The sequence below is a fragment of the Mauremys reevesii genome, linkage group 2, assembly GCF_016161935.1.
Source record: "Mauremys reevesii isolate NIE-2019 linkage group 2, ASM1616193v1, whole genome shotgun sequence".
NCBI lineage: Eukaryota > Metazoa > Chordata > Testudines > Geoemydidae > Mauremys > Mauremys reevesii.
The window spans coordinates 204051959-204073021 of record NC_052624.1 but is presented as its reverse complement, the minus strand read 5'-3'; the positions used below and the strand labels follow the sequence as shown (position 1 = coordinate 204073021).

Genomic DNA, 21063 nt, shown 5'->3' with positions numbered 1-21063 from the left:
TGGCGGGGGGGAGGTTCCATGGTAGCTGGAATCCTGAGACACTCTGTGGTTGGGTGACAGCTAGGGGAGTCCCTGCACCTGGAATCCTGGGACACTCTGTGCTTGGGTGACAGGTGCGGGGGGTGGGAGGTTCCATGGTAGCTGGAATCCTGAGACACTCTGCGGTTGGGTGACAGGTGCGGGGTGGGGGGGAAGTTCCATGGTAGCTGGGATTCTGGGACATTCTGTGCTTGGGTGACAGTTGGGAGAGTGGTCCCTGGCACCTGGAATCCTGGGACACTCTGTGCTTGGGTGACAGGTGCGAGGGGAAGGTTCCATGGTAGCTGGAATCCTGAGACACTCTGCGGTTGGGTGACAGGTGCGGGGAGGTTCCATGGTAGCTGGGATTCTGGGACACTCTGTGCTTGGGTGACAGGTGGGCGGGGGGGGGAGGGTCCATGGTAGCTGGGATTCTGGGACACTCTGTGCTTGGGTGACAGGTGCGGGGGGGGGGGTTCCATGGTAGCTGGGATTCTGGGACACTCTGTGCTTGGGTGACAGGTGGGGGGGGGGGTTCGATGGTAGCTGGGATTGTGGCACACTCTGTGCTTGGGTGACAGGTGCGGGGTTCCATGGTAGCTGGGATTCTGGGACACTCTGCGGTTGGGTGACAGGTGGGCGGGGAGGGTCCATGGTAGCTGGGATTCGGGGACACTCTGTGCTTGGGTGACAGGTGGGCGGGGGGGGGAGGGTCCATGGTAGCTGGGATTCTGGGACACTCTGTGCTTGGGTGACAGGTGGGCGGGGGGGGAGGGTCCATGGTAGCTGGGATTCTGGGACACTCTGCGGTTGGTGACAGGTGCGGGAGTGGTCCCTGGTAGCTGGGATCCGGGGACACTGCGGTTCGGTGCCAGTTGCGACCCGGGCGACTTAGAAATGGGAGTTGGGGTTCGCGCATTGCGTGGCCATGAGAATTGCGCGAGGAGCCGCCTCCCTGGGGGGCCGCATATTGCGCAAGCGCCCCGGGCCGTTGTATGTTTCTCTAGCCGGCGGGGCGGGTCTATGTGGCGGCCGGGGAGCCCTCGAGCGCCTCCCTCCAGCTCGGGGTGCGGACGCTTCCGCCTAACCCGGGACTCGAACGAAGCCTGTGTCGTAACAGCGACAAACAGGAAACGCCCTGCGATTGCCTTACAAGGGCATCAGCATCTCCCTCTCCCCCGCCCCGCCCCGCACGGTGGAATGCGGTGAGCGCACAGGACTGCACCATCACATCACGGGGGGGGTGCCGACCGAACCAACTCTCTCGGGCGGGGGTCGTGAGCAGCAGGCTCCCTGCGGAGCAACCGCACTCGGCTCCCTGGTATCTGCGCTGCGGCAGCGCCCTGGGCCTGACTGACGCGTTCTCCCCGCCAGTGGTGTAGCCCGGGTCCCCTCTCCCCCCCCTCCCGCTGGCCGGGCGGTGGTTCGGTCTTGATCGCGCTCTCCGGAAGTGCCGAGGCAGCTGGAGCAGCCGCCGCTTTCTACCAGTCCCGCCTCGGCCGGAGCCTCCGTTGCAGCCGCTAGGTGAGGCCGCGTCTCGCGGGCCGGGGTCTCCTGGGTCCAGCGTCCCAGTGCTCGCGCTGGGCGGGCGGGAGGCTGCCCCCGGGGGCGCTGGCCGGCAGCGGGCTGGGAGCCAGGGGCAGGGCTGGGTCCGGCTGCCCCGGGGGCGCTGGCCGGCAGCGGGCTGTGAGCCAGGGGCAGGGCGGGGGCTGGCGGCCCCCGGGGGCGCGGGCGGGCAGCGGGCGGTGCGCCCGGGGCTGGGGGGGGTCCGGCGGCCCCGGGGGCGCTGGCCGGCAGCGGGCTGTGAGCCAGGGGCAGGGCTGGGTCTGGCTGCCCCCGGGGGCGCTGGCCGGCAGCGGGCTGGGAGCCAGGGGCAGGGCTGGGTCCGGCTGCCCCGCGGTGGGGTGGCGGGAAGGGGCAGAGTCGCTGCCCCTGGGCCGGGTGGGGGCTGGTGGGTGGGTCGCCGCCGGGCTCAGCGGCCCCTCTTGGGTGGGGAGGAGGCTGCCGGGGCCGCCCCGCCCGGTGGGCGTGGATGGGAAGGGCCGCCCCGCTGACGGGCCGGTGCGGTCTGTCCCGGGCGGTTCTGAGGCCGGGGCCGGTTTCACTGGCGCCGGGACTGCGCCTGGGGCTCTCGGCGCGGCTCAGGGTCGCTGCCTTTGGCCGAGGTGGCTGGCGCGCTGGGGGGAAGCGGAACCCCGGCAGGAGTCTGGCGAGAGACGGGTCCGAGCTGGGCAGCGCCCAGGGAAAGGGCCTGGCAGGAAACGGCTGCAGAAAGCCATGGCAGGGAGCCACCCCCGGCTGGCGTAATGCTGAGCTCTCCAGTCGCTCGCACTGTGTTTGGTGGCTGAGAAATTATAAACTTGTGCTCCGCAGCCTCTGCGAACAGGACAGATTTTACCCTGTCCCTGGTATCACGTGACCCCGGCCTCCTTTGGACTTCTCAGTATAAGAAACTTACAAAAGTTTGGAAACTCACGAAATAGCTCGGGTGGAAAGAGGTGCAGACACCTAAACCTTACTACATAAGCTGCCTTAATACATCAACCTTGCAAAACTTGCTTGGGGTGAGTCTTATTCTCTTTTTTTGTTTTCTTTCCAACAGCTTAGTAAAGTTTTTCTCATTTCAGTTCTCATGGGACTCAGTGAGTGAGTAGACTTTGTGCCTGGATGATGATTCTCCTGTGATATTGAAAGGCTGAAATTCTGTGTTTTTCATAAATGGAAAATGTATAAAGATAGCCAGAGTAGTTGACAAAATAGCTAATGGTGAAAATGAGGGATGCACATACATTAATTTAAGAGCACATACATTAATTTATTCTTCTGTAGGTCATATTTTAGCAGTGCATCCGTGGTTGTGATTCATGTTAAAGAAAAGCTCCAGTATAATGATATAATTGTGACTTCCATTTTCTAGCATGTGGACAGCCACATTGTCAATCAGAAGAGCTAAATAAGTTTAGAAGGGGTGTGATGTTATGTTTCTGAATAGTTAACACACAAAGGGTCCAGATATTACCTTGAGCTGAGGCATTTATATGGCCGCCATCACTGTATTGTCTGTGTGCTTCACGATCTTTAATGTATTTATCCTCACAGCACTGCTGTGAGGCAGAAAGTTACTGTTATCTATTTACTATTACCATCCAAACCGGGCACTGAGTCACAGAGAGGCTAAATCACTTGCATCTGCTCTAAAATATTTTAACTGGTTTCTTAATTTTTAGACCAATATATGCTCAGATAATCAATCTGTGACCCTCTATGTTGACCAAGGAAATTGAGTCAGATCCTGTTCCCATTGATTCCACATTTTTAATGGGCCATTCTTAAACATACTGGAGGCTGTACAAAATAAATAAAATGTGACAAACATCCTCTTTAAATTTTTGAAATAAAATAAACTGAGATCATTGTGAATACCCACATGAGTAAGAGTTCAGCGAACAAGGTCACAACAACAGGGCTGTTTTGGAAGTTGATCACTGAGAAAGTAATAGAAGAAGATATCTTAATTTAGTAGCATTCCCAAATACTAGGGTGATGAGCATATTAAAACATAGCATCCTTGACCTTCATGCTATCCATGTTTCCAGTTGTGACTGGTAAGTTTCCTCGTGATGGGAATGCATATCACCAAAATGTTTTTTCAGCACCTCCTGTGTTGTCAGATAGCTAACAGAAGGCAGTAACTTTTGGTCACTACCCAATCATTGGTTACTCCTTGATTCATAGCAGTACTATAGAAATGAAAAGCTTATTACCAATCTCCTAAACTATTTAGTCACTAGGTTTTACCTTTTTTCCCCTCTGATGTGGAGGAGTAAGAAGTTTTACTGTCCTCCTCTAATTAATTATTTATATTCTAGTAGGCTTTCAACTATGTTGTTTCACAGGTCTGGCAGCTGGGCCAAGTAAATCCCATCTGTGCAGTCTCCCTCATACATCTAATTAAGTTATTGCATGTAAATTAGCTGAAAAGTAATGGTGGTGATTGGCTGAGTTACCTCCGATATCACAATCTGGACTGACGGACACCTCTCCTACTGCATCTGTACACCACACAGTCAAAATGGCAGAAAACTTAAAAATTGGTAACAGGCCATGAATCCTAGTGATGATTTAACCTGGTGAGCTCTCAACCATGCTTGTAGCTGTTTCCATCCCTTCACACAGACTCAGCAGACATTGTAGACTTCAGAGTGACATACAGACAGACAAGTGATAACCCTGGAATATCACTATATAGATGATTTTTATAGCTTTTTTCTATTAACCACATAATATGGTTAAATGATCACCATAGCTTTAGTACAGTGGCTGCACTTGCTATCTTTTAGATTTATCTTCACCAGCTTTCAGAATTTTTTGCAAAAGTCTACCTAAATAAATGTCATCTTGTGTGAAGGGCCAATAAACTCTCGGAGAAATGACTACCACAGGTTAAGTCAGGCCTGCACAACTCATAAAGCAGCGAGGGCTATATTACTCCAAAGAAAACCGCTGAGGGCCGAAACCCAGTGCTGCCCGCCCTGCGGAAACAAACCCTCCTTCCCCAGTGCTGCCCCACTGAAACAGCGGTATTGAACCTTGGTAATATGTTATAGCAGGCCCCTAAGGTAGTATTTTTAAGGTAAAAGAAAAATGTCTTTTTGCTAGAAGTAGAATAAGATCTCTTCCCCCTCCCCCCCCCTTTGTAAACAATTGCCCTGTTGAGTGAATGAGGAAGGTGTGGAAGGCAGGCACCTCCAGACAGCTGCAACCCTTGGAGAGGGGATGGGAGCCAAACCAGATCAGGCCCAGTGCTGCTACAGAGATGCTCACCCAGATGTAATGGGCCAGTGGTAGCCACTCTAGTTCAGACTGATCCTAACTTACAACTAAGATCCATTTTTAACTTCCATCTAACTTCTCCAAAAAATTACAAGCTCCCCTGAGCCCTCCTAGGCCAGGTAGGATTTGTCTGGGAGGTTTGGTAATTCAGGTATTTCACAAATATCCATCATTCCCTTTCTGAACATTTTCTTAGCCTCCTACCCCCAAAATGGCTTGGCCCCAAACACCAGGTGTCACCAGGGATCACAAAGACCTGTGTCATGTTTATAACATTGACTCGGTAAATTATTTAAACTGCCCTTCTGCTGAGTCCTGGCTCTGCGGCAAGGGCTGCTCTGCAGAGGAAGAGGTGGGGGCCTGGATAGGGTGGGATGTGGCTAGGATTCTTGGGGGCAGGGCAGGCGGGATGGTGAAGAACAGGGAAGAATGATATGGCTGTGGGGTTGGATCCCTGAACTGTTCATTTCTAGACTGTCCTGCCTCTGGGTTTTTAGGGAAGCTGTTGAGTATTTGTAAGTGAGATTTGTTGATGGGCTTTTACCTGGGCTCCTCTAAAATTTACAGCTTAACTCTTCAGCTAACAAAGTGGTTTGGATTTATGTGCAGTATGTCATAGTTCTCTCTTCTCTAACGTGGGGATGGACATTTGGTTTGATCCTGTCCTCACTTTGCCTTTGCACTGCTGGGGACAGACTTGGCTGCTCAGGTTCCCAAAGTGTGGTGGGATTGAGTCCATAGAGCTGGGTGTAGGCACATGGGGCCAGCTTCTTCTGACTGCGAGATAGAAAGAAGCTAAATATACATTTAAACGTCCTCAAGGTGGCTTTTCCATGGAAGCAGTTGCTGCAGTGACAACAGGCACATGAACCCATGAGGCAGTCCCTGTCTTAACCAGTTTTCCACACTATGAAAAAGTTGAAGAACCCCTGATGCAAACACAGCAGCTTGTCTGGTCCTGGGATTAGCAGTGATTCCCCGAGGGACTGTCAAGCCATAATGACCCAGTTTTCTTTACCACCCTGGGGCAGTTACTTGAACATTCGGGACTGTTGGGGGCATTCTGCCATTTCCCTCTCCCAGTTGCCCCCCACCACTGCCCACCTGCTCGCCTCCTCAGGCCCTCCTCCCCTGCTGCTGGCTCACCTGCCCCCCTGCCACTGCCACCAGCTCACCTCAGTCCCCCGTGCCACTGCCTGCCTGCTCGCCTCCTCAGCCCCCCTCCCCTGCCGCCACTGCCCGTCTGCTCACCTGCTCAGCCCCCCACGCCCCCGCTCGCCTCCTCAGCCCCCCTCCCCTGCCGCCAGCTCACTTGCCTGGCTTCTTACCTTCTGCCACTGCCCCCGCCTCCTGCCGCTGGCTCACCCTCACTCTCCAACCTGCCACCGGCCCCCTCACCATCCCGCCGGCCAGCCAGATGGCCATTGGCTTGCCTACTCACCCCTCTGTGGGCCGCACAGTGAGCCCATGCGAGCTGTATGTTGTGCAGACCTGCGTTAAGTCCTTCTACTAAAAAGTTCCTGAATGGTTCCCAGAATAAACAAGGTCTAGAGCATTCAGAGCTTCATGTTTAGGAACAGACTAAATCCAGTTTAGTTTTATGCTAATACTGAATTTATTTTTGCACTGACATATGTTCCTTCCCTTTGGAAATAGTAAAATCAGGATATAGTTATGAATCTAAGGAGGGTGGCTTTTGTAAGATCCGATGAAAATACTGGATTGTGAGATCTTCGGGGCTAGGACAGTCATCTTGTTCTATTTCTATAGTCCCCAGCACAATGGGGCTCGGGCTTTTAGGAGCTACTGCGGTACAGACATTAATGATATTGTACAGCAACTGGAATTCTTTTGATACCTTAAAGCATCATTTCTCGGTCACACCTCTTACATAATCTCACTCCAAGTAATAAAATCTTTTGGGACTTCTCTGTTTTAAACAATAGATAATCACAAATGACCAGTCTGGGAATTTAGTAGATCAGCATTTAGGCTGGTATTTACAATCTACCAGCGATCAAGAATATTGGGTGGAAATGATTCTTGCCCTACAATAACGTTGCATATCTCTTCAGGACAAGTGAGGGCTTGAGAAGCAATGGACAAAGTAAGTGTACATTGGGGAAGGCAGCTGTTGATGCTCTTGCTCTAATCAGTTTAGAAATTTACCTAGGTGAAAAATTTACTAAATGTTTCTAATCTATGTTCTGCCGAAGATTCTTTTGTTGTATTTTGTTCTGTTCAGCGTCTGATATTCCAACTTGTCTGTAGAAGCCCTCCCTCATTTTCAGCCTAAACTTAACCTGTTTTAGTTACTAAGTGTACTTCCCTCTATTAAACTGAATCTGACGACCTGACCCCATTGAAGTCGGTGGGTGTCTTGCCATTGAATTCAGTGGAATTGGGATTTCATCCATCCTGTGTCCTCTTTGCTGACACTGAGCCACTCTGAAATCTGAGCTATACTTGTCTAACACTTCAGACTCATCATAAATTAATCCCTCCAGCCTCCTAAAACATTTTTGTTACTTTTCCCTGAATATCCTTCAGTGTGTAGATATCTTTCTAGTAAAGCGGTGCCTAGAACTGAACACAATATTCTAGACATGGCTACACCAGAATTGTATAGATGGGCTATTACCTTGTGAAACTTAATGTTTCTCTCTATGCAGTCCAAAATTGCTCCTGCCTTTTTAATACCATATGTCAGCAGTTCTCAAATTGTGGTCCGTGAGCTCCATTCGGGTGGTCTGCAGATAGTTCCCTGTAAGGTGCCGCCTGGGCAGCTGCACACAAGAGAATGAAGGGCCACCCACCTAATTAGCGGGACCACGCTTGCGTGGCTCCACTAGTTAAGTGCCTGGACGCTGGAGAAGATGTACGTAAGCTGAGGTGGTGGCCTTGGGGAGAACAGGGGGTAGGTGGGAGGGGGAAGTGGGCTGAGAAGACGGGTTGGGGGTGGAATTTGGGATGTGCAGGGCTGCAGCTGACAGAGAAAGAGGTGACTTTCCCCAGCTCCACGGCTGCAGCTGCTGGGGAGAGACCCCCCTCCTTCCCAGCCCCAGCTCGGGGGCTGCTGCAGCAGGGGAGAAAGGGGACATCCATTGCATTAGAAAGGTGATACTGATACTAAAATATGAATTGTGTGCTTTTATTTGTAGAACAAAAGTTGTTTTTTATATAGCATTTTTATCCAAAGCACTTTTCAGTAGTTAGCTAACAGTATAAACAACATTTAGAAAGATCTTTAAGTGGTCTGCTGAGACCCTCGGCAATTTTCAAGTGGTCTGCGGAAGAAAAACGTTTGAGAGCCACTGCCATATGTGACTGCAAATTCACGTTGAATGCACTGTCCACTATCACCTCTAAATCTCCTGTAGCAAATTTCCTGGTGCCTCACCCTCACTGAATCTACTCCTCTCCCTCTACTGCTTAAGATATAGAAAATTGCAAAGTAAAACGTTTCCAAATTGAACTATATTTGTGTGTTGTTTTTTTCTCCATGGATTTACCTCTAATCTCTGCAGTAGTCTGTTTTTTCTACATGCACAAAATAATAGAATTGTAGGAGAGAGATTGGCAAGGAGTCACTCCTGTATGTTTGATCTGCATGGCCCTTTTCCTTACAGTATAGTCTCAATTATCAGAGCACATTAAAGAACTTCAGATAATTAAGGGGATTGTCATTCTACTCAGTTTTGAGGGCAACATGAACCTGTTCTGGGTAGCAGTGAATCAGAGTAGAGATTCAGATTATAAGGATGAGGAGTTGTTGGCTTGCTACCTGAAGTGTGTCCAATTTAAAATTTTAAGTCTTTCTCTTGTGTCTCAAAAGCAGATTGTTAGCTTATTAGCTTAATGGTTTATGGTGAACTGTGTTACTTCAGAAATAAAATGGATTTCCTGACATTAAATCTGAAATTTTGTTTTTATTGTACTCTGAACACTTGTTTTAGAGAGATTGTTTTGTGAAAGTATAATGAAGAGCAGTTGCTGGGTGACTTGCAGTTGAGTTTTGTTGGTTATTTTTAGTTCAGGGCATAGCAGTTTGTTTTTCGTATGTCTGAAGAATGTTGTATATGGAACATAAGTTTTAAAAGTGGAGAATTAATCAGTGGATGAAATCACTAATGCTATTTGTAGATATACTGGGAAGACTATAACCTATGCAGTGGCCTCTCTTTACCATCTGGAGGCTTGATAAAGCACTCACTCGCTCTCTTGGATATAAAGCAAGGTAAAATACTTCTTTCTTGACAGAGTTGTGATCTTTTAGATTTAACTTGGTTGTTAATTACGTACTTTAATTCTGATTGCTTGCCGATGGCAGTTACTTAGCTGTATTTAGTTAACTTCAGTTCACTTTTAAAATGAACTAAAATTGTACCCTTCCTTTAATTGCCTTTTATTTTATTTTGGATAGACTGACTTCTCCAAGGTCACTTTACAAGCAATCTGTTTAAGGAGTCACTGAGACTATTTTTTTGACTCATTGATTAGCTCTTTTCAGAGGTGCAATTAACTTTTAGAAGTAGCTTGTTTTAAAGATCAACATTTGATGATATTGTAAATTAGCCAAACCGGGATGCTGCAAGTAAACTTAAGCTGGTGGTAATGGCTTCTTGGACACTTAATTGCAGGTGTTTAGGCTGAAGCTCATAATCAAGGAGCAAAGAAATGTATGGCATATAACAAAACCCAGTCTGGGTATGATACAGAATTCTGAGGCACACTAAGTTAGCACCTTGTAGTTCACTTTTTAAGAGCTTCAGTTTTTGTGAGAGAATTATTTAAATCCAAATCTGGGTTGATATGGACAGTAATATAGATTAATGGGACACTATCAGCTTGAAATTATTTTTTTACACGAGCGGAGTTAAAAATAGTTTTAGGGTACATCTACTCAAGAGTAGAGCTGCCAATTTTTGTGGCTTTACAGTCATTTTGTTAGTTGCCAAAATGTTTCTCTACCCTATTGCTGTGTGAAGGATGAAACTAACTACATCGGGGCAAATAGGGAAATAGCTAGCACTCTGTATAGTCAGTCCGATGCCCAAAGTAAATAATCTGGAAAAGCGTTGTTACTCTGTTTATAATAGAGTTAGGTGTAATAACTAAGTGTAATTTTTTTATTTGACAAATGTCTCTTTAAATATTTAATCTTCTCTGCCAACAATTCTTATATTTTAACTAAACAGTAAGGCCCTCATTCTTCAGACAGAGCTGCATGGGCAGGCCTGAAATCAACAAGATATACCCTATGGGCACAAAGGTCCATCCATGCTGATCCAGTTGTAGAACTGAGGCCTTAGTATTTAAATTTCAAGCTAGTGGATCAGTTCCAATGTTATCGTTAAACTGGCTTAAAAGGTAAATATTTAAATAATCACAACTGAATGGATACCATAAACTTGAAAGCTTCACTTCTATCTGAATTATTTTACTTACTAAGTTGTTAGTTTACTTGCACATTTGAAAATACTTTGTGTAGTCAATTTCACTGTCTCCCCCCCCCCCCCATTTTATCAATTTCCCATTTCATACTTGCAATATTGTTGACTTCCCTTTTTAAAAAACAAAAAAACAAAGCGTATTGTAAAACCACATAGACTTGTGTAGTACCTGAAACTACCTTACTTCATTAAAGGGACACAATCTAGTGCATTATTGAAAAGCAATTTCATAGTTTAGAATGCACCTATTGATATGCTATATTAGTTCAGGCTTCTTGGTTACCTAACAAAACTGCAGTGCATTGTTTGTTTTGTAACTAAGCCCAGACTCTCCCCCCACACTCAACATACACCAGACCCTCTGCCTAATGATGCTGAAAGGACTTTAACACACACACAACTTTCCTAGGATGCTGTATTTTTTTTCTCAACAGCCTAAACCAAACAAAAACATAAGAGCTAAGAGCCACTCTATCTTTGGTCTCAGATTGCATAGGAGTCTTTTATGTTCAACTAATATAACAAAGTAAATAAACTTCAAAAAAACGAGAATCACCTTTTCCAGATATCTGGGCTTACTTGTGAGCTCCTTGGCCCTGCTCAGGCAGGGTAATCAGACTATAATTCTAACTGCCAGGTTAGCAAGGCCCCCCCGCCTGCCAAATATACCAATCTATTTAACCCCTCAAGGTTTGAATAATATGCTGAAGTACCAGGACATAGGTATGGGGGGGGGGGCGCCTTTATTTCAAGGACCAGATTGATGCAGTCTGCTCTCAGCCCAGGAGGGTTTTCCTCTGAACCCCAAAGGGCCAGTACATATCATCACAGTTAAGCTTCTAATAAAAGAAAATACAACAAAAAGTGAATGGTAAATTTGTGGATCTATGTACCTTTGCACATTATTCAGAATTCAGACTCTTTTTTTTTTTCAAGGAACTGTGATATCTAAGAACTAGAGTTGTGTATTAAACTACATCTGTTGTTTACATTTAATTTCCTGCACTTTAGTCACTGTTTTTCTCCTCTAGAATCCAACAGCCATCATGTCTAGCAAAAGGGCAAAGACCAAGACCACTAAGAAGCGCCCTCAGCGCGCAACCTCCAATGTGTTTGCAATGTTCGATCAGTCACAGATTCAAGAATTCAAAGAGGCCTTCAACATGATTGATCAGAACAGAGATGGCTTCATTGACAAAGAAGACCTGCATGATATGCTCGCTTCCCTTGGTAATGTTTATTTCTCCAGCTGTCTATTTATCTGATACTTGTGGCCTCATCCATTATATTAACTGAGCATTATAAAATGGCTGTGTGCCTGTTGCAATCATCATAATAGCATAGCTGTTAACTTTTTATACATTTTTGAGCTGCTTTATGAAAGGTGTTATTCTGTTTAAAATTGACAAATAAAATTGGGTGGATGAATAAACACATTATAATGACTATTGGAAATATGACTACTTTAATTGTAGGAAAGAATCCAACTGATGAATACCTGGATGCTATGATGAATGAAGCTCCAGGTCCCATAAACTTCACTATGTTCCTTACAATGTTTGGAGAAAAACTAAATGGCACAGATCCAGAAGATGTAATCAGAAATGCTTTTGCTTGCTTTGACGAAGAAGCAACAGGTAAGTAGGTGAAATATCAATGCTGGGTTATCTGCTTTTGAATCTTCATTAAAAGGATTTCTTTTATTCAGCCATGACTGTAAATATATAATGAATTTAAGTAGATCATTTGAGGTTATGGGCTTCTAAAAACTTGTCTACATGGTGCCTTAGTGCACATCAGCAGATCCATATGAACTAGTTCATGCATCAGTGTGTTGTGCACTCTAGAATTTACACCCTTGCTGGTGTAGACAAGCCATGAATATACCCAGTATACAACTTACTGATGATCATTACTATTTTTTTATTTTGCAAGCTTAAAAAACATTTAATGTAATTTTTTAATCTCTGCATCAGAAATCGTGAAATATTGGGCTTAAAGACTGTTAAACCTATACAGTAGCTTAAAATTCATCTATCAGAACCCAAAATATTGAAAGAGCCATTTAAAAACAAATGTGGGAGCTGTCTTAAATTTCCTATAATTTTAAAAGCTTAGAACAGTAGTTTTTAATTGGTTAATGGAACACCAGTTGCCCACAAAAGACTTGCTGGTGGTCTGTAGAGTTGACTTCCAACACTTGCTGGCTCCTCATTTCCTCCTGTTAAACTGTATTTAAAAGAAAACTAAAATGTATAAAATATCTAATTTTTTTATGTAAGAAAAAGTTGTCGCCATAGCAATGTTTGATCACCAATAGGAGTGGGAGAGATGGCTCACATATGTGTTATGGGTGGCTGCCCAAACACAAGCTTATGATGCTGTATTCCATACTGTGTCAATTTGGGAACCTCTGGCTTAGAATTTGGCATTGAATTGATACTAACATACGAATATATCTGAAATATTTAGATTTCTTCACATCATTGGCCTTGACATTTAAGTTAGGCTAGATTCAGCTCCCATTCAATATGAGCTGGATTGTATGCTCAACAGTTTTAAGTAGAAAATGTTTAAGACCAGTGAATACAATCAGTTAAAACAAACTTCCATCTAGAAAAGTTTTTTCTTAAGACTGTCTTAAATCTGTTTGTTTCAACGAAAATATAAACTTGCATCTTTCCAGACAGACTGTTTTGATGCAACTTGAGTTCACTTCTTACCATTGAAGTTCTGGGAGTATTATGTGTGGAAAAAGATGAGGTTGTCATGCAGAATGTACTAAATCAGGCCATTCATCCAAGACTCATGGTGGCCATTACCTTAAGTGTCAGAGGGAGTTGGAAGGTGTAGAGGCTCTCATAATCCTGTTGTAGCGCTCCAGCTTGACTCTGAAGCATAAGACGTGGATATAATCTTAGTTTGCATAATTAAACATGTTTTTTGCAATTAAAATAATCCAGCCCTGCTGTTAAATGCAGCGACAGTATTTAACTTTGGCTTCCTGTAGTCTTAAATCGACAACTTTGTCTTCCTTCCTTCTCCCTGGAGTTAATGCCTAAATGGGCTTGTAAATATTTATTCTGTCTCTCTCTTAAGCAATACATGTGTGGTGCGTATTTATATAATGTGATTACTTTCTATTTGAAGATCCAGTAAGAGAACTTTTTTGGTTTATCCTGATTCACTGTACACATTATATTCCAGGGTTCATTCAAGAAGATTATCTGAGAGAGCTGCTGACGACAATGGGAGACAGATTTACAGATGAAGAAGTAGATGAGCTATACAGAGAGGCACCAATTGACAAAAAGGGAAATTTCAATTACATTGAATTCACACGCATCCTTAAACATGGAGCAAAAGACAAGGATGATTGAACAAAATTTCAGACACCGGCAGCTAGCTCTAGTTTTCACTTGCGTTTATTTTTGAGGGTTTTTTCCTGGTAGAACCTGTTGCATGCATCTAGCTTTTACAGCTTTTGCCTTTTTTCAGTATATTTATCTATTCCAGGCCATTCTGGCACACTTGCACCTGTGTAATCAAGCTGGATGTGGGGGATATTGTAGTGAAAAGAATCTGGGGACAAAGATCAATGAATTTGAAGGCCCAGGAAAAAAGTCTCAATGTTTCTGGTTTAGCTGGATTTTTACATTTTTGTAATAATGTCCTTTTGAAATAAAGATTGCTATATAAATAAAATACCTCAAACTGTTTTGTAAAGTGACATTTTCTTGTTACTAAATGTCATCAAGAGTAGGTACATATGCTTTTAAAAATGAAATCTGGGTAAGACTCAAGATGTTACAGTAAGTTTACAGTTTATAAAATGTTTGCATCAAGTACTATTTCTTTATACTTAAGTGAGGCAGTGATTCTCCATTTTATAATATTGTGAAAAGTACTGGTGCCTAAATTTAAACACTCACAACTAATGGCTTTAGTCTCTGGAGGGAAGTCTGGCTAGTGTATAATGTAGGCATAAACAGAATGATTGGAGAAGACTTGCAGTTGAACAGCAACCACTTCTTTCTTCCCTGAATTGTGCTGCTGATGTAAACTGCTTTCATGATTTTTGTGTGTGCATACTGATTAGCCCTTATTTATTTTCCTTTACTTGAAGAGTGGGAGTATTTTGGAAAATTGTAACTTGGAGAACAGGAATATAGAAGATAAGACAAGCATGATGCTAATGTTTCAAGTAGGAGGGGACATGTTTATATTTCCATTCTGCCCCCTCCCCACCAATAACTTGTTCTAGACTGAGGTGTCTGCACTACCACTACTGAATGACTGCATTTAAAAAATGATGTATTGTTGCTATACAAGCCCCTTGATTTCATGTGCAACTGCAGTATGATCAGAACTCACTTTTTTTTCAGCTACCCATTCTTAAACAATCGTGCTGATGTTAATAAGGGTCTTCCTTGTGTGGTGATGTTATCAATTAAGTACATGTGCTGCTGTCATGATCTAAAAAGTAGGATGCAAATAGATGATTAACTATTTCATTTCTTGTATGTACACAGCCCCCACCTCCTTGCAGTTAGGTAACTTGTTTGAGAGACTCATGACTGTGGCTCCTAGGTACTTATCACAATATAAGTAGTAATAATAAAAATGGACAAACATCATCCTGCTCTTAAACAAACCTCCACTATGGACTTCTTGGCAGAATTCACAGTGTATTTTCACTGATCAGAGAAGTAATATTGTCATCCTCTATTTATTCAGGCTCCTCAAGGATGAGAGAAGCTATAGTTTTAAAATCTATTGAGAGGGATCATTTTTCTCCAGTACTGAAATACAGTACCTCTGGGGTGAAACCCGTCAGCTGTTTAACAGCTTACAAAAATGCTATGGTTTAGGGTAGGAAACTGGAAAATCGTATCCAACAGCAACTTCAGTGGGAATTTACACAGATAGCATGTTATTACCTGATATGGCACTTGACTAAGAGGTGAAAACTATGCCTTTCAAGAAGTGTGACACTGAAGATCTCACAGCAATCAGGCCTTTAGTTTTGTCTTATCTATAAGTCATCAGCTCTAGCAGCACAGCATCTCTTAATACCAAGCCAGGATGCTGGAGACAGTAGCTAGCATACGTACACAGCACCTGGAGATCTTGTATCCAATTGCTGACCCCGCCTGACTGATTAGCTTGTGGGATGAAATTGGATCAGCGTATAAGGTGATATTGCTGCAGGAACAGTCCAAGCTGATAGGACAGTACATAACAGATGGTTATTAGAAGGAAGAAAATATTCCTCATTCTCACACAACACATCTAATTCTGCATTTTACATGAATAGCAAAAATGAGCTGGTATCAACACTGCTTACCTTCCTCATGAGCTCTTCTTGTTCTGCTGGGTCATCCTCAAAATCATGATTGACATTAAGCACAAAGACTGGAGCATTCCTTAGGTTTTCAAAGTGGACCAGTTCTTGCAGGTCATCTTTCCTTAACTACCAGCTTGAATGGATTACAATCCGCTGTCAGTCCCCTACATTAACCTGGTCCCAGGACTGTTTGTGGAACCCCATTGCACTCAGAGGGGAGGAGGGGGTTGTCTCCTTGATGTCAGACATTAGGAACCCCAACACCCTTCAGTTCCTGTAGGAGATGTCTTCGTTCTCCTAATCCACTTCTAATTCTGATTTATCTGGGAACCAGACTCCCTATTGAATGATTACATGCACTGGTCACCTGCCAAGTTGCAATAAAATATTTTTACAACCTAATCTATCCGCTCTATCTGCTCTAGTGAAGCTGAAAAAGGCCTCCTACCCAGCCCAACCTGGCGCAGAGGGAAAAATTCCTTTCTATTCCCCGAAGAGGGATACACATGATGCTCACAGCAAGGCCCAAAAAATCTGCTTCTACTTTTAATTCCTAGAAAGGAGAGGATTTTTCTTTCCAGTGCAGACTAGTGTCTCTTCTCTTTACCACTCCACTCCTTGTATGCATGGGAGCCAGTACGGCTTCTGCACATTTCTGCCTCCCTCCTCAAGCCTGTGATGGGTGAAATCCTTAAAGTGTCAATAGGTTTTCTTCCCACTTCTGGCCCCCCCATGTCTGAGGCAGGGTGGGGCACTTGTGAAGTGTCGAAGTATAGTACTGCCCTCTTGCTACTTATAGGAGCTCTGGACAGAAGTACTTACTCCTTTTGGTATTCCACTCCTCTAAAGCCTTATTCTTGCTAAGGGTTCTTAAGTGGGGAAGGGGGAATGTTTTAAGATGAGCATGGCACTGTGAAATAATATATGAAACAGCAGCTGTGGACATACAACATAGAGATTCCTTTCTCTAATATTGTTGGTGTTTCTACCATGGTAATTCCCAGAGATGATCTGTTTCTTCTTTGTAAAATATATAGTTTAAAATAACATTCAATAGATTTGCCTCAAATTTTTCTTGAGTGGTCTTTTCCCCCTCTATGCTTTAATTAAAACCAGTTATTTCTACATTTCCTAGTGTATTTTTATCCAAGTTGTAACTGGCCGTTTGCCTGTATTCATTGCTTTTCTTGATCATTTTGGGTTTGGTTTGGTTGTTCCTACCTACCTGGATAGTCTTTGTTCTTTAACAACAATGTTGCCATTACAGAACACCCAGCTAGTTCTTCCTCCCCAGTAGCTGTTTTCCAATTGTCACAGCGCTCTTCAGCGTGGTTGCTATGGTACACCCTGTTGGAATATCAGTAAGACCTCAGTAGCAGCACATTTTTGAAAAGCCATTTGCTAAATATGCAATAAATTCTTTCCTACAACACCCTGACAGGGATGTTGCAGTTAGGAAAAGCAATCACTCAGACCTTTAAGAAACAAAGCAGAAAACACATTTAAAAATCATTTTGTAACATTAAAACTAAATAATAATAAAAAAACAACAACCTTGGCTAGGGCATCATCCTTTCACATTTAAACAACCCTCGATGTGTAAATAAATATATAGAGCATATAACTTCACAAAATATAGACCTCATTATGCTTTCTGTTGTTTGTGGATGTGGAGGCTTACCCTAAGTGAGTTGAGATCTTCTATGTGACTTTTCTCTGCCACATATAATAATGGGTGTCTTTCTTAACAGTGGGTCTCAAAACTAGGCCAGAGCTGGGGAAACAGGGGCGGCTCCAGGCACCAGCACGCCAAGTGTGTGCCTGGGGCGGCAAGCCACCCGGGGCGCTCTGCCCGTTGCCGTGAGGGCGGCAGGCAGGTTGCCTTTGGCAGCATGCCTGCGGAGGGTCCGCTGGTCCTGCAGCTTCGGCGGACTTCCCGCAGGCGTACCGCCGAATCCGCGGGACTGGGGACCTCCCGCAGGCAAGCTACCAAAGGCAGCCTGCCTGCCCTGCTTAGGGTGGCAAAATATCTAGAGCCGCCCCTGTGAGGAAAACCATCTCATTTTGGTGTGCTCCAACATGCTCAGGTTGGCTCTCACAAAGAAAATTCACAGTCATGGCTCTATACCCTTTGCTAACTTGCAAGCTTTAGCAGAAACCCAGTCCCAAACAACTTATCCTTGCTACTTTCCTTTCTCATCTCTTTTCCTTCTTGCTGACCAACAGCTTTTTCATTGCATTCATGTTCACATAGGCTTTACTTTTAAGATAACATGGGTGGGAAGATCCATGGTTGCTCTTTTTAAGACAGATTTTTTTTTCTTATTTAAAACCAGCTGCAGTCACTGCTAGCAGTCAGAGGCCTTTTTTAAATTTTCCTTCTTCATTATCCTTTGAACCAGACATCCTCCCTACTCCATTCCTTCTGGCCTTATAACATTATTTTCAAGGCCTTCCATCTACTTGCTACCCGTAGCCTTTCTTTACAACACATATATTTCCTTAACCAAACTTCAGCTAACTCTAATTCTTTAATTTTGTATTTATTCTACACCTTAGCTCCTGATATGTTCCATTTGGCAACAAGTAGGTAAGGAGCCTGTGGATTTCTCTCGTTCAATCAACCAAGATTTTGAAAACCACTGCCTTAGAATTAATATTTGTCAAGGTTCTTTATATCAAACTGAAAAGCACATCAACTACCACCTAGTATGTTTGCCCACTTCATAAAGTGCACAACTTGTGCTGTAAGTTCTCTTGTGCTGTGATGAATATTCCTGTGATGCCATTCCCTATCACGGGTCTTCTTAATATAAAGGCCTGGTAGCCAATATTCTCATACAACCTGCATTTTGACAAACTGCTGCTCTGAATTTTCTGGAGCCCATTGCAAAACAATGGTTTTGTTGCTCATGCCTTTTATGCCTCCCTTTCTTACAGTATGTACAAACTGTAAGCATCTCATCAGGAAGACATTTGTCACTAAGGAGGAACTTCCAAAGATGTCGCTGTACTACTCATGCTGCCCTTCTGAGTTAAAGTTTGCCTGGTACCCATGCTGTAATGAAAGAGACTGACCAGCTTGCAAGAGGGCACAATACCATCCCAAGTCAAGGTTATCACCATAGGCAGTGAAGAGACCATATAAGACCATCAGATGCTTTTGTAACAAGCTAGCCAGGAATGTCTAAACAGCTGAAGTTGGATGCCTGGGGTCATGAGGATGTCATTACTAATCCACTTCCAAAAATAAAAAATAACTTGTTCCGTCACTGAAGCAGAGTTTGAAACACTGACAATTTTGGTTTATCATTGTGTAAGGAGTTAAAAAACTTGGAAGATGTAACACCAGCTTAACCTACTCTGAATTCTCCCATAGTGCTCCTATATAATGGTCTACATATTCCGCACCAAACTATGTTTCTGGTGGAAAGGTTGGGTCTTTTGCAAGCTGACACACACATTTTATTTAGCAGAGGCTTAAATCTGCACTGACATATTAGTGCTCCATGAAGTCCCATTGAAAAGTGCAATGATTTATTTTATATGACAAATTTACCCTGAGTCTTTACATCTATGAAGGTCAATGTATTCAAAGAGCCAGTGAAGTTTCATGGAAAAATCTGAAAAGCATTCTGTTTAGAGAGAATGCTGGTGATAAATATTTCCTGTATTTCTTTCTCCCTGATTATTACTGGGACTATGTGCATGAACAAAAGATCTTTGTTCCTTAAGGCTACATCTGCTCCTCCTGCTAATTCTGAACTTGAGTTAATAATATATTCATACATATCGTGCTTACAACATTAAAATATTTGGCAAACATTAAATCCATGTAATACACTATAACAACAAGTTACCATGTCATAGAAATGATAGCATTGTTTTGAGGTAGTTGTGTTTTGTATATGGTGAAGGACAGGGACGGCTCTAGCCATTTCGCTACCCCAAGCACGGCGGCACGCTGCGGGGGGCGCTCTGCCGGTCGCCGGTCTCGTGGTTCCGGTGGACCTCCCGCAGGCGTGCCTGCGGATGCTCCACCGAAGCCGCGGGACCAGTGGACCCTCTGCAGGCACGCCTGCGGGAGGTCCACCGGAGCCGCCTGCCGCCCTCCCGGCAACCGGCAGAGCGCCCCCTGCGGCATGCCGCCCCAAGCACACGCTTGGCGTGCTGGGGCCTGGAGCCGCCCCTGGTGAAGGAGGAGGAAATCTGTTTTACTGCAGATCTGAGGACTAGTTCTAGGTTGCTTTCAGATGGCTGGGTTCAGCACCATAAATTAAAAGGAGAAAATGTGACTAACAGGCCAGATTCTCAACATGGAAATCAATGGTGCTATTCTTGTTTACACCTGACTCAGTGTGCCATTTTGGGAGGCTGAAAATGGCCAGCAGCATTCTCTTTTAGTGTTGCCAGAAACCTATGATGAGGTAAATCCAGAAAGGAACACTTAATCAGACACGACACCATTATCCATTTTTATCTTACAACTTTTGCTTTCTCTAATGGTAAAAATGGAGCAGTTAAGTGGGAAAGAAAGACAAATATACTACGTAAAAATACAAAAGCAAATTAATGGTTAGGTAAACAGCAAGTATAAGAAATGTCTTCCAGTTTGTGAGCTGATAATTTATGAAGTATATGTTTTGTAATGTCAACACTGTATCACCCCACAAGTGGTGTAATGATTTTGAAATGGCCCCACCAACCAACAAAGCTTCATGGGCACCATTTCACAGTAAATTTTGAACAAAATAGTCTAATCTTTATCCTGAAAATATAATTGAATACACTACAGTATTTTTTACTTTTTATTGTTTAAACAAAAAAACAAAAACAAACAAACCACCATTTCAGTCCTATTGGCTCCAACCAAATTTTTGTTTTCTTACCTATTGCTTGGAGATACATTATCAAATATGTATGAACACTTATTCAAGACACAAGGATAGGCCATGATCTGCAAACATTTGGGCATGTGCTTAACTTTTACTTCATAGTAGAAAAGTTAAGCATGTGCAGAAGTGTCTGCAGGATTAGGGCCTAAATCTCTTCTTTTAAGCTACGCCTGTCCTTATCAATATACACTTGTTTACTTCTGTAAGATTATAAGATTTTTAAGACCACAGATTTTATCCATATTTCCCTTTAAATACTGGGATGAAAAAGGTGTAACAGGCAAAAGATTTGATTGCAAAAAACTGAGGCAGAAAAACAATAAATGGAGTCACTGCACAACTGACAGTATAATAAATGATACAAAATAGAAACATCAAAGGATAGAAATTATGGGGAAACCAACTTAAAAGTCACATTTCAATCTGATGCTTTTTAACTTACTATTCCTATACATAACACTGAAGATTAATATAACTGAAACGCAGTAGAAAAAATAATTAATTGTTCTATATTTTT

The 21063-nt window shown here is 43.8% G+C and overlaps 2 protein-coding genes across 7 annotated transcripts in view; one reads left to right on the top strand and one right to left on the bottom strand.

Annotated features, from left to right (window-relative positions):
- MYOM1 (myomesin 1) overlaps window positions 1-3863 on the bottom strand; it is a 147679-nt gene extending 143816 nt beyond the window's left edge. Inside the window, exon 1 of the mRNA XM_039523330.1 lies at window positions 3817-3863. The gene's annotated coding sequence lies outside the window, so the exon portion shown is untranslated. The remainder of the gene's footprint in view (window positions 1-3816) is intronic.
- On the top strand, window positions 1259-14807 carry LOC120397467 (myosin regulatory light chain 2, smooth muscle minor isoform). Of its 6 annotated transcripts, none has more exons than XM_039523337.1 (5): window positions 1259-1542; window positions 2392-2582; window positions 11316-11534; window positions 11780-11941; window positions 13512-13684. In XM_039523337.1, the coding sequence occupies exons 3-5, from the start codon at window positions 11351-11353 to the stop codon at window positions 13682-13684; spliced, it is 519 nt and encodes a 172-aa protein (XP_039379271.1). In that variant the 5' UTR covers window positions 1259-1542; window positions 2392-2582; window positions 11316-11350. The 6 variants fall into 6 exon arrangements, with proteins under 6 accessions (XP_039379271.1, XP_039379274.1, XP_039379270.1 ...); XM_039523336.1 differs by having other exon boundaries at window positions 1264-1542; window positions 11336-11534; XM_039523340.1 differs by lacking the exon at window positions 2392-2582 and having other exon boundaries at window positions 11336-11534.
- The last annotated feature ends 6256 nt before the right edge of the window (window positions 14808-21063 follow it).

Coding starts and splice junctions, on each gene's coding strand:
- LOC120397467 (XM_039523335.1), top strand. CDS start 11,351: ATGTCTAGCAAAAGGGCAAAGACCAAGACCACTAAGAAGCGCCCTCAG. Junction 11,535..11,779: donor TGATATGCTCGCTTCCCTTG/GTAATGTTTATT, acceptor CTTTAATTGTAG/GAAAGAATCCAACTGATGAA. Junction 11,942..13,511: donor CTTTGACGAAGAAGCAACAG/GTAAGTAGGTGA, acceptor ATTATATTCCAG/GGTTCATTCAAGAAGATTAT.